The sequence below is a fragment of the Manis pentadactyla genome, chromosome 18 (assembly GCF_030020395.1).
Source record: "Manis pentadactyla isolate mManPen7 chromosome 18, mManPen7.hap1, whole genome shotgun sequence".
Classification (NCBI taxonomy): domain Eukaryota; kingdom Metazoa; phylum Chordata; class Mammalia; order Pholidota; family Manidae; genus Manis; species Manis pentadactyla.
In genome coordinates, this window is record NC_080036.1 from 27584419 (window position 1) to 27605652 (window position 21234).

Genomic DNA, 21234 nt, shown 5'->3' on the forward strand with positions numbered 1-21234 from the left:
ACCTGGGCAGATCCACTCTTCCTGCAGGGGACTCCAAGCCTCAGTTTACACGACCGTAAAACGGGAAACGGTGTTCCCTACCCCACAGGGCTGCCTGGGGGGCCACAAATGCGTGTGCTCATCACAGGGTCTGACAAGCCCAGTCAGCGCTCCTGCTGTTCCTTCATTGGGGAGGCTTATCTTCGTCCCATGAGCTTGGGAGCCCAGGTTTGGCTTTTCCTTACGTTAAGCTGATGATCTCTGGGTCTAGGCTGGTGTAGCTGTATGGCTGACAGATGCGCATTTTGCTTCTCAAATTGGAGGGGTGCCGTGGAGCCTTCTGGGAACATGAGGCCCACTGTCCTTTCCCCTGGGAACTGGCACTGGTCCTGAAGCTGAGGGAAAGGAAGGGGGCAGGGTGGGAGGTTTCCACCCAGGGCTCAGCAAGGGACCTCTTTTTTCTTTGCCCTTGAATGTGGGTCTTTGCAAAAGGGCACCTTGAATTCATTGCATCTGTGCACTGTGCTAGGACTGCGGTCTTGGGCACACAGACTGCTTCTCTGCCCTTGTTGAGGCTGGGGTCTAACTGGGATGCCGGATAGTAAGCAAATAGCTATATATCATTGAAATGTTTGATAAAGTCCAGGAAGAAAAACTGCTTAGAACTTAGGGGACCAGACCTGGTTGGGGAGGTAGGAGAGAGTCGGGGAGGCTTTGGGAGGGAGTGACGCTGACTTGACAGCTGAAAGATGAGGAAGAGCATCGCAGGTGCAGGGAACAGCATGTGAGAAGGCTGCATGCAGGAAGGGCTGTTAAAGAAAATGAAAAAAGCTGCAGGTCCAGAAGGTGTAAGGGGACAAGCAAAACACGCTCTGAAGTTGCCAAGTAGGCAGAGACCAGTCATGCGAGTTCTTATAGGTCCTTGGGGATGTGTGTGAACTTGACTGCAGAGATGGAAGTGACTGGGGCATTCTGAGCAGGGTGGAATGTCGGGCTGACTGTTTTAGCCTCTGAGGTCAGGGGGTGGCTAGGAGGCCCAACTCTTGAGAGTTCAAGGTGCCTCCTGCAGGTGAGCTGCAAGGCAGAAATCCCTCGCTCCCACACCCACCGTGCCCACCCTCACAGCCCCCGGACCATGAGGGTGAGCGCCCTGGTGGGAGAGCCCGCACTTGTGGGGTGGCCACCGTGTAGGACATGGATGGACCGATATGCACCAGGAATCACAAGCCCCCAGGTGAGTCCCCGTTATGGGGTAGGGACCTCAGGGCCTCAGTTTCCGCAGTCCCCAGCATTCCTTCTGCAACGGCTGATGAAGGGTTGAAAACCAGCCTTGAGGTCCACAGGCAAAGATGCCGAGTGCAGGGCCTCCAGTGAAGCCACTGCCCTGCGGTGGAGAGCCCTCCTTCCTCCTGCATGTGAAGAAACCTGTGTCTGCCCAGCAGGAGGACCCAGGGCCCCCAGTTTCTGGGGACCTGTTGATCTCAGATCAGAGACACCACATCCCTCCCACCCCAGCGTGGACGGAGCTGCTCTGTGCTCTGTGGGCGGGCGCGTCTGCATGTGCCGCCGGTGACGTGTGCAGCCGCTGCTCCGTTAGGGTAGGCAGGCTCATTGCCATGAGGATCAGAGAGCGCGCAGCTCAGCTCAGGACAGCAGGGTAGTCACCGAGGGCTCCCCAGGTGAGAAGCAGGGGACCAGGGCCCCTGCGCCCTCCTGAAGGTGCCTCAGTCCGTCTCCAGCCACAACTGGAGTGCGTGCTCCCTCCTCGTAGTATCCCCACCTCAGCTTGCTCAGGGTCCCTGCCCGGCTGCAGCTCGTGACATGCCTTTGCTATTCCTTGGGCACCAGCTCCTGCGGTCCAGGGTGTTAGGCTTGGGGCATGGCCACGTTTCCAAGAGCGGAACCCATTGTCCTCAGTTCTAACAGGCTGTGGATGGGGCCCCGCTCCTGTGTGGACCGCCCGTGGAGGTGTGGCTGGGAGACAGGAGGGAGCCCACCTGGCGTGCGTGGTCCCAGCTTTGGGGAGGGCACTCCATTCGCCCCCACGCCAGGTCACTGTGAGAGCCCTCCCAGCTCCGACTAATTAATTTGGAGAATCAGAATCAAGTAGGGAGGGGTGTGTGTTGTGTGTGGGGGGGGGGGTTCATTTAATTTTTTTTCATTTTACTTTTATTTTTAATTAAGGTGTTATTGATATACACTCTTATGAATGTTTCACATGAAAAACAATGTGGTTACTACATTTACCCATATTATCAAGTCCCCAGCCATACCCCAGTGCAGTCACTGTCCATCAGTATAGTAAGATGCCACAGATCCACTATGTGCCTTCTCTGTGCTACACTGTTCTCCCCGTGATCCCCCTGCACCATGTGTACTAAACATAATACTCCTCAATCCCCTTCTCCCTCCCTCCCCGTCCACCCTTCCCCACCCCTCCCCTTTGGTAACCACCAGTCCCTTCTTGGAGTCTCTGAGTCTGCTGCTGTTTTGTTCCTTCAGTTTTGCTTCGTTGTTATACTCCACAAATGAGGGAAATCATTTGGCATTTGTCTTTCTCCACCTGGCTTATTTCACTGAGCAAAATACCCTCCAGCTCCATCCATGTTGTTGCAAATGGTAGGATTTGTTTTCTTCTTATGGCTGAATAGTATTCCATTGTGTATATGTACCACATCTTCTTTATCCATTCATCTACTGATGGACACTTAGGTTGCTTCCATTTCTTGGCTATTGTAAATAGCGCTGTGATAAACATAGGGGTGCATACGTCTTTTTGAATCTGAGAACTTGTATTCTTTGGGTAAATTCCTAGGAGTGGGATTCCCGGGTCAAATGGTATTTCTATTTTTAGTTTTTTGAGGAACCCCCATATTGCTTTCCACAATGGTTGAACTAGCTTACATTCCCCCCAGCAGGGTAGGAGGGTTCCAAGTGGGGAGATTTTGAAAAACACAATGCCAGGTCCCATAGCCAGAGATTCTGGTTCAGCTAGCCTGGAGTGAGGCCCGGGCACCGGTCCTCTAATCAGATGATGCCAGCTGAACCCTGTGGAGCCAGGATGTCTGTCCTTAGAAGACTTTGAGGCCACACAGACAGAGTGGGAAGAGATGGTGCTTCTGGCCGTGGGAAGGCCATCCCTCATCTCCTTGGGTCCAGGGGTCGCCATGACCTCTCTGGAGGGCAAGGCCTTACCCAGTAGCCGCTCTGCAGCAGCCAGGCCCACCTCAGCCCTCCACCTGTGGAGCTGCGGCTCCCAGGATGGATGGAGGTACCCCGGGCCAGGGAGAGCGGGAGGGGAAGGCCCTGCTGCCGCACGTCTGTGGGAGGATCTGTTCTGCCTGGAAGGGTGCGTCCGGTGGGAAGAGCTCAGAGCTCCTAGGCTGAGCCCCTGGGCACGCTGCCAGCTCAGGGGCCTTCTCTGTGCAGCGGGAGGCCACCCCCCAGGGTGGAGCAGGACTGCCCTGGCGGTCAGGCTGGTCCAGGGGTGAGCAGTGCCAAGCATCTGTAGAACTCAGGCGAGGATTTCCCCTGGGTCCCATTCATTCATTCATTCATTCATTTGTTCTAGGTCCCCTGGTGACTGCCAGCTCTTCCCTTCCCTTTCTCTATGCTGGTGTTGTTCTCTCAGGTACCCCACAGGCCATTCTGGTCACCTGCAGTCACTGTCCCCTGGGGTGCACCACCTGGTGGGGTAGATGACCCACAGACAGATACAATTATGTGTCAGCTGCTTGCATCAGCGTTCTCTAGAGAAAAAGAACTAGTAGGATATATATACAGGGACAGATTTATTTTAGGGAATTGGCTCATGCGACTGGGGGGGGCTGGCCAGTCCGAAATCTGCTGGGCTGGCTGGCAGCTGGGAACTCAGGCAGGATTCCTCTGATGTGGTCTTGACGCAGAATGCCTTGTCTCTGGAAAACGTGTTTTCCTCATAAGGCTTTATAGGATTGGATGAGACCCCCCACACTAAGGAGGGTAATCTGTTTCACTTAAAGTCAACTGATTGTAAAGTTAAATCACATCCACAAAATCACAGCATCATCTACATTAGTGTTTGACCAAAGCACTGGGTGCCATGGCCTAGCCAAGTCCGTGCATAAAATGAACCTGACTTCTCAGCTGTGGAAGAGGCCCTCACCCTGCCCCAGAGGCTAGCGGTGCTTCCCAGGAGACACTGCCTGCAGTGAACCCTACAGAAGGAGGGGAATTCACTCAGTGAGAGGGAAGGGCAGTCCTGGCAGAGGAGTCAGCCTGTGCAAAGGCCCCAAGGTAGGGAAGAGCCACTGGGGGTGGGGAGTGTAGAGGGGCCAGAGAGCTTGCCGGAGGGCAGCCAGTGCAGACGTGACCCCGTCCTGTCGGCCCTGTGTGGCTGAGGACAGGCTTCTGGGCCAGCGGCCTGCATTCCGGGCCTTGGTTTGCCATCTCCCTGGGTGACCTTGGGCCGGCCCCTTCCCCTCCCTGGGCCTCAGTTTCTTTATCTGTAAATAGAAGTGGCTGGATGCGGTTTGTATCAGGCCCTTGTGCGGTTAGTGGGTTCGCGGTGCTGTCTCAGCAGCCCAGCGGCTCTGACCCCTGGAGGCGGGGCTCAGCCCATCTGCCCGCAGAGGAAAGGGGAAGCTGAGGCAGAGAGAGAATCCTACGAGCAGCAGACTCGCACGCTTCCCCTTGGCCACCCCGCCCTCAGCCCTGCTGCCCCATCAGCCAGGGCCTCTTGCTGCTGAGTGGCATGAGGCCTGGAGGGCAGGGCAGAAGCGAGACTGTGCAGGGAACCTCCGGCTTTCGCTTCCTCCTCCCTTCTGGGGATGTGAGCAGGGTTTACTTTTAAGTCTCTGTGCGGAAGGACAACAGAGGAAACAAGGGTGGTCTTGCTACAAGTTGAAGTCCTGTGACTGTGTCCTTACAGCCTGTCCACACCTGGGACTTCCTTTCCCCTCGGACCCAGGGGCACAGGCCCGGATACACATGCTCACGCGTGTGCACACACACACACACACATGCACACACAACACACACACACACACACACTACAGCTGGTGACGGGCCTAAGAAGCTGAATGCCAGACTGAGGAGTGAGGCTGTCCCCTGTTGTCCCCTGGGCCCTGAGCCGCCTTCTGGGGTCCCAGCACCACCCAACCCAATGCTGCACCCACCTCCTGTCTCCCCACACCAGGTGCTTCAGCGGCTGAGTGAACTCCCTAAGGGCAGGGCCCTGAGGGGAGCCTTAATTTTGTCCCTACTGTATCCCCACAACCAGGCCCAGCACCCAGCATCTAGCAGGTGTCCAGTAAACATGAGTGAGTCTGCGATTCAGGCGCAGGACTGCAGTCATTGAGTTGACTAGCGAGCTGCTTGGCGATGCAAGGCCAGGATGAAGGGGCCTGGGGGAAGCCGGTTCTCCTGCAGAGGCCCGGGGAGCTGGCCCCAACGCCTACAGGCCCTCAGAGAGAGTCATCAAAGTGATATTGAGGTGCTTGGTGATATCCCAAGACTGCGGCAGGCAGAAGCCCCAGGGCAGCTGGTTTGCAAAGGTGTCATGGTGGTTGGGGGCAGAGCCTGGCCAGGTGGCCACCAGGTACTGCTGTTCTTCCCTCAAAGCAGTTCCTGCCCTGCCAGCCCAGGCCTCACAGCGGAGAGCTCAGCCCCGCCGTCTGTGTTCCAGGGCCACTGGCCACCTGAGCTCCCGGCCTGCGCCTCCTCCCTGAGCAGGACGCCTGAGGGGCCTCCGGGGGGAGCAGCCCTTTGGAGCGGCGTGGGATGACAGCGGGTACTGTCACATCTGGGGGAGGCGACCCCGGATGACAGGCAGGTGGGCCCAGGATCAACATGCCCAAGAATTTCCAAGAAGCCTTCGTACATGAGGAAACTGAGGTCGGATAACCTGTGGAGGGTCACTCGGCAAGTGTGTGAATGGCTTATAGGAACCACAGTGAGCCACAGAGGAAGTGGCAGAGCTCTGGGGCCTGGGTCCCTGCCTGCGTGGGGACCGCCTCCTGCTGGGCCTCAGAGGGTAAGGCTGGGCCCCCCCAGGGGCTGGCGCAGGCCTCGGCTCTTGGTGTCCCCAGCACAGCCCCCTCCCCTCTCTCCGTCGGGTCCTCCCCTCCCCCTCCTCTGCTTTTGTTTCTTGGCCTCCACAGCCTCTGTTTCCCTCCCTCCCTCCCTCCCTCCTCCACCCCCAAGCTCTCTCCCCCTCTTCCTCCGCTGCAGCCTCCCTCCCGCCACCTCCCAGCATTAAGTCTTTAAACCACCATCAGGCAGCTCTTCTCTTCCCCGTTTCCCTGACGTTGCCATTCCGTGCTCCCCACCCTGGGCCCTGGTAGGAGGCCCAGCTGCCTCCCTGATGGACGGACACTCCTGTCTCCTGGCCCAGGCTGTGTGGAGCGCCTGGACGGTCTGACCTCGGCATTCTTGTGCACCTTGCGGAGACTTTTTGTTCTAAGCCTGCAGCACAAGTGGGAGGAGGCCTTGCCCTGAGAAGGGAGGTGCCCCAGGAGGGCCCCAGGCCAATGACCAGAGGGGCTTGGAGGTGGGGGCTGCCCTGGCACTCAGGTAGTGCGCACCTGGCGGGGCATGAGTCAAGGGGCTGTAGCCTGTGAGGAGCCAGGGGCCTGGGAAATGGCACAAAAAGATGGCCCAGGAGGAGGAGAGGCGTCACACTGGGGTCACAGAGCCCCAGGCTTCCCACCACTCATTTTTGTGTGTGACAGACAGGGCAATGGGCGCAGGGCCCAGCCCCACAAGCCCCACCAAACCTGCACTTCTTGGGGATATGTGTTCTGGTCAGGCCAGTGCCCATCCAGCGTAAGAGAAAGCAGGGGCCCCACTGGGCCGGCGGGTTGATGGGGACCCAGGAAAATGTCCTGCCTGGCGAAGGCCCTGGACCAGCCAGGCCAGGTGGGTCTGAGGCTCCCAGGTCCTGCGGCCTCCTCGGCACATGAGTGGGGCATGGCGGCACCGGGTTGCTGAGGAGGCCAGGCTTGGAGCCCTGACTTGGGCTCCCGGGTCGGCCAATGGGGCCCGGACGGGGCTGGACATTCCCAGCTGCAGACCCAGCTCTGGAGCATGTCACTTAGGCCCCAGATTCCTGGGCTCTGAAATGGGGTGCACACTGCCCCCACCCCCATCCCACGGGGTTGTTTTCGGGTGAAATGGCTCGCATGGGACCTGGTGAGCACTTAATAGTAGGAAACAAGCTCTTCCCCCCACATATGTGGTGAGTTGTTGGCACCTCTGTGTCCCCCACCATGTGGGCACAAACCCCCCAAGAACAAGGACTCTGGGTAGGTCCCCTCTTATGCTCAGGCACTGGCTGCTGATACAGAAGCACCTTCCCCAGTCCTCAGCCCCAAAGCCGAAACTGCCCACCTGGTCCCGTAGGACGGGAACACCGGTTTGGCGGGGCAGGCTTGGCTGGCGCCCGAGGGCCTGGCGTGATCCCTGCGAGTGGCTACTTCCTCCTGGTGGGGGACCTGCCAGGCCTGTGCTCCGGCTCCCACAGGCTCCCCTTTACTTGGCGCCAGGTGCTGGGGCCGGGTCGGAAGACGGGGACGGGGCTCACATTCACACCGCTCGCCTTCTCACTGCCCCAGGAGTCGGGCACCGCGTCCCCTTGCACAGAGACGAAGAAACTGAGGCTCGGGACGTGATGGGCTGTGCCCGAGCTAGAGAAGGGAGTCCAAGGCCAGGTCCCCAGCTTAGGCTCCACTGTCGGGCATCAGTTCCTCGCCTCTGCTGGCCCTTCTTCAGGGGCGAAAAGTGCTGAGCCTGTGTTCGCTCAAGCCCACAGCAGACAACAGGGCTGCTGCTGGGGCCGCAGGCCGCTGTGACTGGAGGAGGCAGTGACACACCCGGGGGGGCTGGGTGCATACAGTGGTCTCTAATGTGGATGCTGTGGGGACAGGGACCCTGCCTCACTCGCCTTGCCTCTCCAAGCACAGAGCCTGACCCAGTAGTGAGCCAGTGTCTGTTGCACAAATGAGTGAATGAATGAATGCGTGAGTTCTGTCCTAGAGAACAGAATCTCGTCCACAGAATCCCCAAACGTTTGCTGAATCTGGGACCCAGAACGGAGAGATCTCAGCTCTGTGGTTTTTCATCAGAAAAGGCTTCTTTTGGAGATCTGGGCAGTCAGTAGTGATTCTTTACATTTGGGGAGCGCTTTATAATTCACAAAGCCCCTTCACCTACGTCATGACCTCCGGGGTCTCATCGCCCTTCCGCCATGAGGCATTCTATCCGCATTTGTTCAATGGGGAAACTGAGGCACAGGGGACTTTGCTCAGGCGTGTGTGGCAGGTCAAGCTGCCTGACTCCCAGCTAAGTGCTCTTTCCAGTGCTGGGGTGGGGGGAGACTCTGACTCACTCTGGTTTGGCCCCTCCAGCCTGTCCCAGATGGACCCTGAACCCCGTGTCCACTGACCCCTCCCACGAGAGAGCCCCACTTAAAGCTTAATAGTTTGATCTGCAGCGTCCATTTCAGAGAGGCTGAATTCCTGTCTGGGGTGTTTTATTTTTAGCTGGCTTCAGGAAGGGGAAGCTCCACTGGCCCGAGGTGGGAGGGAGACACCAGCCCGGGAGCCGGCTTCCTGAGGGAGGGCCGCCGCCGGGCCACGCGCCTGACCCTGGCCCTGGGACAAGAGCAGGCGAGGCCAGCAGGAGCACCCCCCAGTTTCCCTTCCTGATGGAGCACCTCTGATTGCAGAGCGCCGAGCCAGGGCAGGGTGCCGGTCTGAAGCCCGGGAGGAGGGCTGTGCGTTGGGCGCACACTGCACGGGCCAGGCCAGGAGAGGGCGCCAGGGCCGGCGGGAGGCTGGGAGCAGGTGGATTTTGAGGGAAGCCGGGAGGCTGGGGAGAGGAGCCAGGAGCTCAGTGGGGTTGAGAAAAGGGTGCCCAGAGGGAGAACCCAACCCGTGCCAGGGCCAGGCTACCCAGAGTGCTGGTGCACCTGCAGCCCGAGGAAGGCAGGAGGCCGATGCGCCGGGGCTCGGATCTGGACGGGGGGGCACGCTGGCTATTTTGGAAGAACCTGTTAGGCCGGAGAATGTGGCTGTGAACCCGGCAGCAGTTTTCGTGTTCACTTGAGACATTGTCTCAAATATGTTAGTGGGCATGGAGCCCTCCCTTCAGTTCATATCTTACATGGGATTCCAGTGGACAAGCCAGATCAAAGCTGTATTTTTAATTGGTATAAATTCAGATATTTAAATGTTTAACACTAATCAAGAACAATGACTTGTTAAAGATGCAGCCCTTAAACGTCAGGCCTGAGAGGTGATAGCCGCTGTCTGGGGGCGACCTTGGCACCTAATTTATTTTTGTGTGTAGCCTTTTTGCCAAATATATGTTTTGTTTTGTTTTTTAATCAAAACACCTCGTTCATATGGCCAAGCCATTAAAAGTGGTGACAGTTGTTGAACACCTCACTGTACCGTCTCAAGGTCTGTGCAAAATTAACTGCCTCGGCAGCAAAGCCAGAGAGGCCGCTGAAGGTGTTGGAATGACGTGTATATTTTAGATGGGTTTTCCATAATCGATTTTTAAAGTAGAAGAATCTTTCTTTTTTGCCATTTTGAATCAGATTTTTGAGGAACTCCTGAAGGACATGCAGAACACCCTAACTCCCTGTTGTGCAGATGGGAAGAGCAGATGGAGGCCAGCACGGGGGCCGGGCTTACCCGCGATCCCGCAGGGCAATGGAGGAGATGGTCAGACGCAAAGAGGGTGTCACTGCTCCCCGTGATTACAGGGGTACCCTGTTCCCAAAGCACACACCAGGGACAGGCACACCCAAGCGTAGGCGAGCCCTTGCTAAATGTGGGTGTGTGTCGTCTGCGCACCAGAGCCGGCACTGTTAACGTCCGTCTGTCCTCCCGCAGCGATGCCCTCCTAGCCAGCCGCCGCGGGATGGAGGGCTTCATGGACTCAGGGACACAGACGGATGCAGTGGTGGTGCTGTCCTTGGCGCAGGCCGCCGTGCTGGGCCTGGTCTCAGAGAATGAGCTCTTTGGAGCCACCATAAGCGCCGAAGCCTTCTACCCGGACCTGGGGCCGGAGCTCCCTGTGGCAGCCATGGGGGACCCTGGGCCCACAGGCCCCGACGTCTACCAGCTGGCCTGCAACGGGCGTGCCCTGGAGGAGCCAGTGGAGGAGGAGGTGCTGGAGGTGGAGGCTGCCTTCGAGAAGCACACCCGGCGGAAGACGCGGCCGCCCGTGCGGCTGGTGCCCAAGGTCAAGTTTGAGAAGGTGGAGGAGGAGGAGCAGGAGGTCTATGAGGTGTCTGTGCCTGGCGACAACAAAGATGCAGGCCCTGCAGAGGCCCCTGCAGAGGTGGCCAGTGGCGGCTGCGAGGCCCTGGTGCAGAGCAGCGCCGTCAAGATGATCGACCTCAGCGCCTTCAGCCGTAAGCCCCGGACACTGCGGCACCTGCCCCGGGCCCCGCGGCCAGAGCTGGACATGGCACCCTACGACCCCCACTTCCCCGACCCGGCCCGGGATGGCTTCCCCGAGCCCAGCATGGCGCTGCCGGGCCCAGAGGCCTTACCCACGGAGTGTGGTTTCGAGCCCCCCAACCTGGTGCCCCTGAGCGACCCCGAGGCCCCCACCATGGAATCCCCAGAGCCCGTGAAGCCAGAGCAGGGCTTCGTGTGGCAGGAGGCGGGGGAGTTCGAGGCCGACTCAGCGGGCTCGACGGTGGAGCGCCACAAGAAGGCACAGCTGGACCGGCTGGACATCAACGTGCAGATCGACGACTCCTACCTGGTGGAGGCAGGCGACCGCCAGAAGCGCTGGCAGTGCCGCATGTGTGAGAAGTCCTACACGTCCAAGTACAACCTGGTGACGCACATCCTGGGCCACAACGGCATCAAGCCGCACTCGTGCCCGCACTGCAGCAAGCTCTTCAAGCAGCCGAGCCACCTGCAGACGCACCTGCTGACACACCAGGGCACGCGGCCCCACAAGTGCCAGGTGTGCCAGAAGGCCTTCACGCAGACCAGCCACCTCAAGCGCCACATGCTGCTGCACTCGGAGGTCAAGCCCTACAGCTGCCACTTCTGCGGCCGCGGCTTCGCCTACCCCAGCGAGCTCAAGGCCCACGAAGTGAAGCACGAGAGTGGCCGCTGCCACGTCTGCGTGGAGTGCGGCCTGGACTTCTCCACCCTGACACAGCTCAAGCGCCACCTGGCCTCCCACCAGGGCCCCACCCTCTACCAGTGCCTCGAGTGCAACAAGTCCTTCCACTACCGCAGCCAGCTGCAGAACCACATGCTCAAGCACCAGAACGTGCGGCCCTTCGTGTGCACGGAGTGCGGCATGGAGTTCAGCCAGATCCACCACCTCAAGCAGCACTCCCTCACCCACAAGGTGAGCCTGCGGGCCCCTCCCCTCCCCCGGGCCCTCCCTCCCCTCCCCTCCTGCCGTCCTGTGCTTCCCAAAGTACCAGAAGGGGAGATTGTTGAGGTGGTAACATAGATGGTACACTGATGAATGCCACTTATTTTTATAGTTACATATTTATTTTGATGAGTATATGAGAAAAATGTGATTGAAATTGGTTTGTTTTAGTGGTAAAACCTTACATATTTAAAAAAAAGTTTTGAATGAAATGTGGGAGGAACCCCTAGAGGACCCAAGGAACACAGTTGGAGAATCGCTGCATTAGCCACGCCCACCCACACCCACACCCCCGTTTTATAGAAGATCGGACAGAGACCAGGATGCCAGGGGCAGATGGACGAGATGGGCAAAGTACAGAGGGTTTCCTCTGCTCCTCATAATTACAAAAGAATATCAACCTGTGTGACTTCTCTTTAGGAAAAAGCCAAAGATATCTCATTTTAAAAGGCAATCATTGTAAGGAAGAATATTAGTTATGGAGAAGTACAGTTGGTTCTAGAATACGGCCACGCTAGGCGAAGAGGTTATGGAAATGGAAGGTGAAACAACACCGCTCTTACCCAGCATGTCCCCACGTCCCCAGACATACTCTTGACCCGTTCTCCACTCCCTTCTCCCTCCCGTCAGGCTGCTACATGTCTTTCAGCCGACATCACCCCCTCCGGGAGGCCCTGTACATCCAGGCTGGTAGAATGGGGCTTGTCGGGCCCCCCAATCCCACTCTGGCCCCTGGCCTGTCCCCTAGTTCCCACCCCAAACCCAACCAGCTTCCAGCGTTGAAGCTGAATGGGTGCAGGGCTTCTTCCTTCCACGACGGCAGCTTGAGAGATGCTCCGGGTGCAGCCGGTGGCCTGTGGCTGAGAGCGGACGCGGCAGTGAGTCGGGGAGCGCAGCCTGCCGGGCCAAGAATCCAGCCTTCCCCAGCCCTGGGAACTTCCTCTGCCACGGCGGAGACGGCACACAGGCCTCACTGCGGGTGCTCCTCCAGTCAGTCGGGCAGCCGCCTAGGGTGTAATGCTGGGAAGGATTCTGAAGCTGAATGTGGGCTCCGCAGGGGATGTGTGTGGAGTGGAAACCAGATGACCGATTATTAATGTCTGCAGGACAGGTACTATCTAGTGGCCACTCCTCTACAGAAGTCCCCACAGGTCGGCAAAGTGTGAAAATATAAATAACATTGCGAAGAAAAGCTGAAAGCAAAAATCAAAGGCTAATAAAAGGGGAAACGTCCCGTCACCAGCCTGAATGTGTACAATGTGCGTTATCACGCACTTACAGAGTAAGCACCAGAAGGCGGGGCCCCCTGGTGGTCATACACACCCCCAGTGTGTCAAGCCGGCAGCTAAGATACAAGACACAGCCCATCTACTGAAAGAAATAGACACAGGAACCATTAAAGTATAACATGCAACGTACACCAAACAAGCAGTTAGGACAGCAGCTGTGACCACAGACTTGTGTCTGTCCCACTGGGGTTCCACTAAATCACTCAGCAAAGAGATCAGCTCCCACCTTTGTCCTAACTCTCCTCCCCAGATAATACACTGGACCCCTTGCACACAGCCCCCTGCCCTGTTCTGGGGGCCACCTCCAGACCACTGAGAAGCATGTTGGCAGTGCAAACAGAAGGGTTCTGCCTCGAGTCTTTGTCTCCTGGGGCCAAGTGTCCCAAACTCCATCAGTCACCTGGGGGACCTGCCGAGATGAAACAGCCCTGGACCCATGGAATCAGAATTGCCAGACGGCAGCCTGAGGGGCTGACTGTTCACCAAGAACAGGTGGTTCTTATCATCAGGGAAGCTCAGAAAACCCAGAGGGTCTGTGGATGGGCTCCGCAGGGGGTTGAGAACTCCACATTCTGTGCAGGCCTGGGTCATTTTTCCCAGGGTGTCCATACCTTGAGTCATATTCTCAAAGGGGTCTGTGAACCAAAAAGACCACTGAGAGCGCCGAGGAGGGAAACACATATGCTCTCACAGTCCACGGCCACCAGCCTATGGCTGTCATCTTGGCCACAGGCCCCTGGCACCTGGCACGATGCTGGCTTGTAGCAGGGCCTGGTGAATGGTCGCCGAATGAGTGAACACATTCTCCTCAGTGCCCGGTACAGATCTACAGGTACACCTGCTCTGGTGGGCAGGAGCAGTAAGTCCTAGCCGGTCTCTACCTGTTGCCATGGAAGGCTTCCTGGAGTGGGTGGCCTTGCCCTGATATTCTCCCAGTGGTTTTAAACAGTTTTAATCAGGTAGTACCTGTTCAGAACGCCCCCAGAAGTTATGTCCCAGAAGCTCTACGTAAAGAGTGATGCCGTGGTCCCCGCACACACTTCCAGGGCCGTGCCCACTGGGTGACCCTATCAACCCCACCCCTTGCAGGGCGTGAAGGAGTTCAAGTGCGAGGTGTGTGGCCGGGAGTTCACCCTGCAGGCAAACATGAAGCGGCACATGCTGATCCACACCAGCGTCCGGCCCTACCAGTGCCACATCTGCTTCAAGACCTTCGTGCAGAAGCAGACCCTCAAGACCCACATGATTGTACACTCGCCGGTGAAGCCATTCAAATGCAAGGTACCCGGGCAGCAGGCCCCACGGCAGGGGCTTCCCCAGAGGCGGCGTGACTGCAGCAGCCTAGACCCACCAAGAGCCGGGCTGGCCCGTGCGGGCAGGGGAGTCCCGGCTGGGTGAAATGGCCGGGCGTTGGGGGTTGGCGTGGGCAGTGGGGGCTCCGATCCTGAAGTTGTTTTTTGAGAGTTGGGGAGGGGGTGAAGGTCATCACAGCCACAGGGAGCAAGCCCGGGCCTGGGACCCACTGCAGTCAGAGGTCTGAGCCCTGGGTTTCTGCTGACTGCAGCTCAGGCCCACAGGAAAGTGGCCCGCCAGGAGTGGCTTAGCTCTCTGCCTCACAGGCCCCTGGCATCACACAGGAGAGGGCAGAGCACGTGCTGTCCACAGCAAATGGGATTTCAGCCCAGCCATGGAGGTGGGAGTGTCTGGGGGGTTCAAAAGGCCGGGCGCCCTGAGGGCTGATGATGCCGGGCTGGTGTGTTCCAGGTGTGCGGGAAGTCCTTCAACCGCATGTACAACCTGCTGGGCCACATGCATCTGCACGCGGGCAGCAAGCCCTTCAAGTGCCCCTACTGCTCCAGCAAGTTTAACCTCAAGGGCAACCTGAGCCGGCACATGAAGGTCAAACATGGTGTCATGGACATCGGTCTGGACAGCCAAGGTGGGTGGGCCCTGCGCAGTGGACGGAGCAGGAGCAGCACTATCGAGGCACACTCAGGAGCCTCCTGTCCAGTCAGGGGAGTGGGGAGGCTGGCCAAGCCCACAGCCTCCCTGGGGTGGGCTCAGGTCTGGGGAGGGGGCACCCTGGAGGGCTATCATGATGGTGATGGGAAAATTATGTATTCTTCAAAGGACTTAAGTGAGCTCCCGTAAACAACAATAATAAAAAGAATCACTAATGTCAATTGAGTGCTAACTGTGTGCCAGGCCTTTATTAACTCATGGGATCCTCACTGTGAGGATGGCTCTGCTATTATCCCTACTTCACAGATGCAGAAACAGAGGACAGAGAAGTTAGGTGACTCCTGCGAGATCACAACACACAGGAGGTGACAAGCACTTTATCTTGTTACTATGATGTGACATTTTAAATAAACAGATAAGAAAGTAACAAAAGGGCAAGTAGCAACTGAAAAAATAAGGGAGAGCCAGGCAAGCTCACAATTCCAAGTGCACCATGGACATGAGGAGGGGAACTCTGAGCTTCCTAGCAGCCATGGCAAAGAGTGTAACAATCAGTCATGCTCTTCATAGTGCTGGCCCAAGAGAATGGAACTCAGATACTCAGGAGAGGGTCCTCACGACTGAGGTTGGTAGAAGTCTCATGGGCTGTTTATATTAACATTGCCAAATGCTAGTGATAGCCTCCTCCCTGGATATTCATCACTAGTGGAAAAACTTTAGTCTCTGTCCTTTTGTGCAAGGAGGCAGGCCCTTTAGAGATTCCATAGGAAGAAAGAGCAGATAGCACTTGAGGAAGACTCCTTGTACAGTCCGGAGCTATTTGACTTTCTGGTGCTCCTGAGACAAACCAGCTGGGAACGTGCATCAACAATAATCGGTTGAGTTGACTTACCTGAATGAGATTCCTCACTAGCCGTCAGTCAGATGCTGGGGTGGCCGCAATAACCCTGGTTTGGTTTTGCAGCAGCTGACCTGTGAATGGCCTGGATTTTCTGGCGGAAACAGGTGTCTTCAGTTTTCTACTCTTGTAGGCAAGAATGAAACCCTGTGGGCTGCATCTAGATGCTCTCTGGAGCCCCTTTCCTCCTGAAAATGCAGTGTGAGAACCAGCGACATTGGCGTCACCTGGGATCTTGCTAGACCTCCACACTCAGACCTACCCCAGACCTGCTGAATCAGAATCTCCATTTCAAAAAGATCCCCCCAGGTGATTCCTTCGCATAGTAAGGTTTGAGAAGCACGGATCTGTGTCGGTCCCTTCCTGCCTCCGACACTTCACAGATCAGATTTCTATACTTAATTTATATATTAATCCCACAGATCGGGAGTGGTTTCCAGCCTTTAGAATCACCTGGAGGCTTGTTAACACCACAGCTTCTGATTCTGTAGGTCTCAGGTGGGGTAGAGACCCCCGGGACCTCTCAAAGAATGCTCCAGGCCGTATACTGAAGCTGCAGGTCAGGGACCTCGCTTTGAGAACCTTTGCTCCAGACTCTATAGACTGTTTCTCAAATTTGGCTGCACTTTGGAAAACCCTGGGGACTTTGTTTAAATGCTGATGCCTGAGCCTCAGCCCCAAAGAACTGAATGTAATTGATCTGCATGTGGCCTAGGATCTGGATTTTTTTTTTAAGCACTTTAAGTTTCCCTGTTAGACCTGCCAAGGATCTTCCCCACCAGGAGGGGCTTGGAGCAGACCTTGTCCTTTTGGAAATAACGTTCCCTATACACGTTGCTCCTGGGAGGTGGTCAGGCACAAATTCTTTCCATCTGAGATCAGTAACCAGGGATGTGTAGGAACTCTTGACTGTCCCAGATGACAGAGAGTGCAGTGATTGGCCCTGGAATGGCTGGGACCCAAGTCCGCCTTCTTCTCACGTCAAACCTGGGTCTGAGCAGCTCAGGCTTGATGCTGGGGGGAGGAAGGCAGCATACCCTGCGGATGGAACCACCTAGAAACTGGTTTGAGAGGTGGTGCAGACTGTCCCCCAGGACCAACTGGACAGCATCAACAATAAAGATAAACAAAGTGGGTGGTGGGAGGAATGGATGACAGAGACCAGAGGTAGAAAGTTTCCCAGGGTGAAATGATTCACTGAATGACATGAAAGTGTGGCACTAGGCTTTGAAAAGGAAGAAACAGCCGAAGGGCTATAAGATTTGGGAAAGTTGGCCTTTTATAAAGTCAGGGAGACACAGTGTGTCAGATGATCTGGGCACAAATCATAGACACCCCATTCAGACTGGCGTAAACAATAAGGAAATAAACTAAGAAATGATTCAAAGTCCAGGCCATCTTCAGAGCTGGATGATTCAGCCCCTCGACAATGAAATCAGGACGAGGCACCCTCTGTCCATAGCATTAACTTGAGATTTTACTCATGGTCATGAGGTGGCTGCCAGGCACCTTCACCGCAGTGGGCTTCCTTGCTCTCATCTAGTGGAAGATGAAGAGACAATTCCCCTTTGCCCTATGAAACCAATGAGAATGTTCCAAAAGCTCAATAGCAGGCCCTCCCTCGTGATTCACTGGCCAGAACTGGGCCATGCCTATTCCTGAACCACTCATTTTCAAGGGGATGGGATTACCCTTAGACCACTGGTTCTTCACTGCGGGGGAGTTCGCTCCCCAGGGACATCAGCCAATCCAGAGACATTTTTGGTTGACGCAGTGGGGGGATGCTACGGGCACAGACTGGTAGAGGCCAGGGGTGCAGCTAAACATCTTACTGGGCACATCCTACATCCCCCGCAACCCAACAAAGAATTATAGCCCAAAATGTTAATAGTGCCGAAGTTGAAAAGCTCTGCCTCTGACTTATCAGGGCTAATCCCTGGACCGGGGTCTATTTCTCCCCAAAACACATCTCCTAGGTAGACAGGAGCAGAAGTCACATTGGGGCTCAGCCACAGTCGCTGCCAGCCAGCCTCCCAGGGTCCCCAGATCACACCCTGGGTTTCCTTTCCTCTGCAGCCCCAGGCCTCCTCTGTGGAGTTTCTCTCTGGCTTTTGTTCTAACACCAAGAGTTTTATAGTAAGATTCCAACTTGGTAAAATTACCAGAGACCTCTTCTAGAGTTTTGCCTCATGCATCTTAGTTAACCTACCTTGGGTGTTTGTCCTTGAAGAGCAGGGCCCGAGGCAGCCACCGGCTAGAACTGGTTTAGAGCACCAGTGCCCAGGTCAGAGGAGAAAGGGCCCTCCAGCCTTTCAGGGCGGAGCAGCGCTTGCTGGGTGCCCTTTGGCAGTGGACGTAGCTCGGGACTTCCTTTTGATCTCCTGCGTGGTGTTGCTGTGAGCATCCATGAGAAGTGCCGAGCGGCAGTGGGCGCTGAGCGGGTGCTCTTGCAGAGAATACAGTAAGTAGGGACTTAGTGGCTTAGGAGGGGCAAGAGGCACGATCCAGAGCACAGTTCAGGGTCAGCCCTGCACCCACCCTGCGCACACACAGCCTTAGGGCTCAAGTCCGGTGACTTATCTGAGAAGCCACCGGAGCCTCAGGCTTCCCAGAGCAGAAAAGAAGAGGGGCAGCTGAGAATACTCGAGAAGCAATAGCCAGGAGGTCCTTCCTTTAGCAAGGGCATCTGCTTCCAGTGTGGGAGTGACTGGCTCTTCCTGCGTCCAGGCCTGACTGTTCCCTCTCTTGCAGACCCCATGATGGAGCTGACGGGCACTGACCCCTCTGAGCTTGACAGCCAGCAGGAGATGGAGGACTTCGAGGAGAACGCCTATGCCTACGCTGGTGTGGACAGCAGCGCCGAGGCCAGTGTCCTCACCGAACAGGCCATGAAAGAGATGGCCTACTACAACGTGCTATAGCACAAGCTAGGCTGCCCCAACGGGGCGAGGAGGGCACGGGGCGTGGGGGTGAGACCCACGTGCTGCAGGCTGCACCTCCTGCAGCAGAAAAACAAGCTACTGCCCCACTGTCCCGTGTCCTCCCCTCCCGCCACATCGTTTGCACCACTAGGGACCTCTAGACCAAACGGAGACTGTACTCCTGGCCTCGGCTGTGAACCCCGTACCGGCCCCAGTCATCTGGGGAAGGAAGGCTGACCGAAGGCCCAGCTCTGGGTCCCCTTGGCCTGCTGCTGTGGGAGGGTGGGAGGTATGTTGATGGGGCCATCTGGGGCCAAGTCTCAAGGTCCCTCCAGGCCCAGCAGAGCTGGGGCAGCCAGCGTGAGCAGGGGCTCCTGAGCTTCCGCAGGGCCCTGACCCCGGAAGGCACTTGAGCTATGCCTTGTTCCTCCTTGGGACCAACTCCTGCCTATAGGATGGGATGTCTGAGCTCCTGTCTAGTCAGCACTGCCCCCCAAGTCCACCCCCTACCAGCCCCAGAGACCCCTTCCCACCCTGTCCATGGACAGCCAGGCAGGGCCCTCTGCCTTCTACCTCCTGGTGCCGCCCGTGCTGTCCTGAAGCCAGGCATGCATGCAGCCCCAGTCCTGGCCTTAGGAAGGCAGGGTACAGCCCAGCCCCCTGCTAGCACCCTCAGCCAACCCCTAGAAGGCCCCCTGTCTTACAGCCCTGCTTGGAAATGGGTGTCCCTAAAGTGGATTTCAACAGATGTCATCCGGTTCTGTTTTGAACTGGGGCACCACATCAGGGTCCCCCGACACGAGCAAAGCTGGGGCATGCCTTGCACCAGGCCCACGCTGACAGACGGATGTCGGCCCCTTGAGTGAGAGGCAGGGCAAAGTAAAGGGGTCATGGGGACCAAGAAGGGCCCTTCTCAGAGGCCGAGAACCATCTGGGTGGGGGTGTGGGGAGCGGGGCTGGAGTATTTTCTTAACACGCATCCATTTTGAGGACAGGGACAGCCAAGAGTCAACAGGTTCCCAAGAAGAGCAACCTATCTAAAAAAGCAAAGTGAAGACCATAGAGAAAAAAAATTGTTGAGCAAATGGGGGTCTTCTGAAGGTAATTTATTGTTTTCCCCTCTCCAGTTCTGTGTCGCCTGTCTCTTTTCTGATGGAGATCATTTTTCCCCATCGGCAGCTTTTCTGTGCGCTGCGCCTCCGCAGCCTGGAGCAGCCCGGCTGGGCAGGCTCCAGGGGGGACTGCTGACTGGCCCCGGGGGTGCAGCTGCAGCAGCAGCACCTCAGGAGGCCGGGGCGGGAGGCAGGAGGCAGAGCTGAGCGGGCCCTCCACCCGCGGCCCGGCTCCTCCAGCCAGTGACCTGCTCAGCGCCACCCCCACCCCCACCCCCACCCCGCACTAGCCGGGCGGCTCCGTTCTGCTCGGCCAGCAGCTGCTCCCTTGCTCGCCACTCATCGCCTCTGTCCCCATGCCAGCTCCTGCCCCTGGAAATGAAGACAGGCCCAGGGCATGAAATAGCACATTCAGGAATTCTAGGGCACCCAGACTTCTCCAACAGCCTCAGTGGGAGGGGCAGGCAGTGCTGTCCCCAAAGGCCCAGGAGGTGAGGTCACCAGCTTCAGCCCAGAAACCAGGCTGGGGTGGGAGTCATCTGAAATGCAGCTGCCCCGCCGAGGCTGCATGTATCCTCAGTGAGGGACCGAGCCAGGCCTCAGGGTGGCTGTGATCGGGACTGAGGAGAGGATAAGGGGCCCTCAGGATTGGGCAGCCAGGTGCGCCTCCCTTCTCGGCTAGAGCTCATGTGAAGCAGCAAACGAGAGAGGGCTGGGGGCTCACAGGAGGCTCGCCCCAAGGGCGCCCTGGCCCCCAGTGCCCGCCGTGATGACCCTCAGGTGGCAGTGACCCGTCACTGTAGACGACATTTTCTCCTGCTGAGCAGAAGCATCATGCCCTGCAAACTACCTCTTCCCACAATGTCTTTCTCCCCTGGTACCAAAAAGAACCCCGTACCTCCTCCTCCCCCTGCCAGTACTGCGGCCTTGGTCTTGGAACCCTGGGGAGAGGGTCCGGCCCCCGGGGGGGGCTCTCCTTCCCTCCCCAGCCCTGCCATCGGCACCGGTCGATACTTGAACGCCCCACTGCCTGTGCCTTGGGCACGGGCAGAGCTGAGAAGGAGACGGCACAACTCAACTGAGCTGGGGGTGGTCTTAGCAAGGCTCCTGGCCTCACCCGTCCCCAACCTTTTCAAAAGAGGTGTGCAGCCTCTTGGGTGACTTGGAAACTCCTGGACAGATTCCATTCTAACTTATTTTGACGTGTATACAAACCAACTGTTTAGAAATTCCACTTGTGCAAAGCCCTACTGTGTTTTTATGTTCCTGTTTAAAAGAGTTTACTTAGCAATAATTATAAATAAATGAATATTCTCTAGTGAGGTGACGGCGAGTGCTTTTTCCGTGGTTCGTGGGGACCTGGTCCTCACCCTCCCCTGGGAGGAATACCCAGCAAGGCTTCCCAGGCCCGCACTGGGCAGCTTCACTCTGCAGGGGCTGGGAGACCTGCCGGCAGAGCGCCCCGAGCTGCCCGAGCCCGAGAGAGAGGAGCCCAAGGCCCCCGAACTCCCACCACCTGCAGAGAAAGCCCCTCCCTACCTACCAGCAGGGTGCCAGGACAGAAGCCCGTTCTCCACTGCTAGACTGGGCTTCGGAAGCTGTGCATCCTGGGGAGCCGGCAGCCCTCTGAGCACAAGGGGCTGGAAGCCGGGTGCCTCCCCAGGGGTCAGGCTAGCAGA

General features: G+C 57.2%; 1 protein-coding gene across 9 annotated transcripts in view; it reads left to right on the forward strand.

The window, feature by feature from the left end:
- The window catches only part of ZNF710 (zinc finger protein 710), a 62941-nt gene extending 42068 nt beyond the window's left edge, over window positions 1–20873 (forward strand). For 6 of the 9 annotated variants that reach the window (XM_057494872.1, XM_057494874.1, XM_057494876.1 and 3 more), the window contains 3 exons: window positions 9858–11343; window positions 13752–13943; window positions 14427–15505. In XM_057494872.1, the coding sequence (XP_057350855.1) occupies window positions 9858–11343; window positions 13752–13943; window positions 14427–14813 (2065 nt within the window). In that variant the 3' untranslated portion in view covers window positions 14814–15505. Of the gene's footprint in view, window positions 1–9857; window positions 11344–13751; window positions 13944–14426; window positions 15506–15588; window positions 15832–18273 lie in introns of those variants that run through there. The other 3 variants (XR_008994711.1, XM_036931979.2, XM_057494873.1) reach the window with 3 other exon arrangements.
- The last annotated feature ends 361 nt before the right edge of the window (window positions 20874–21234 follow it).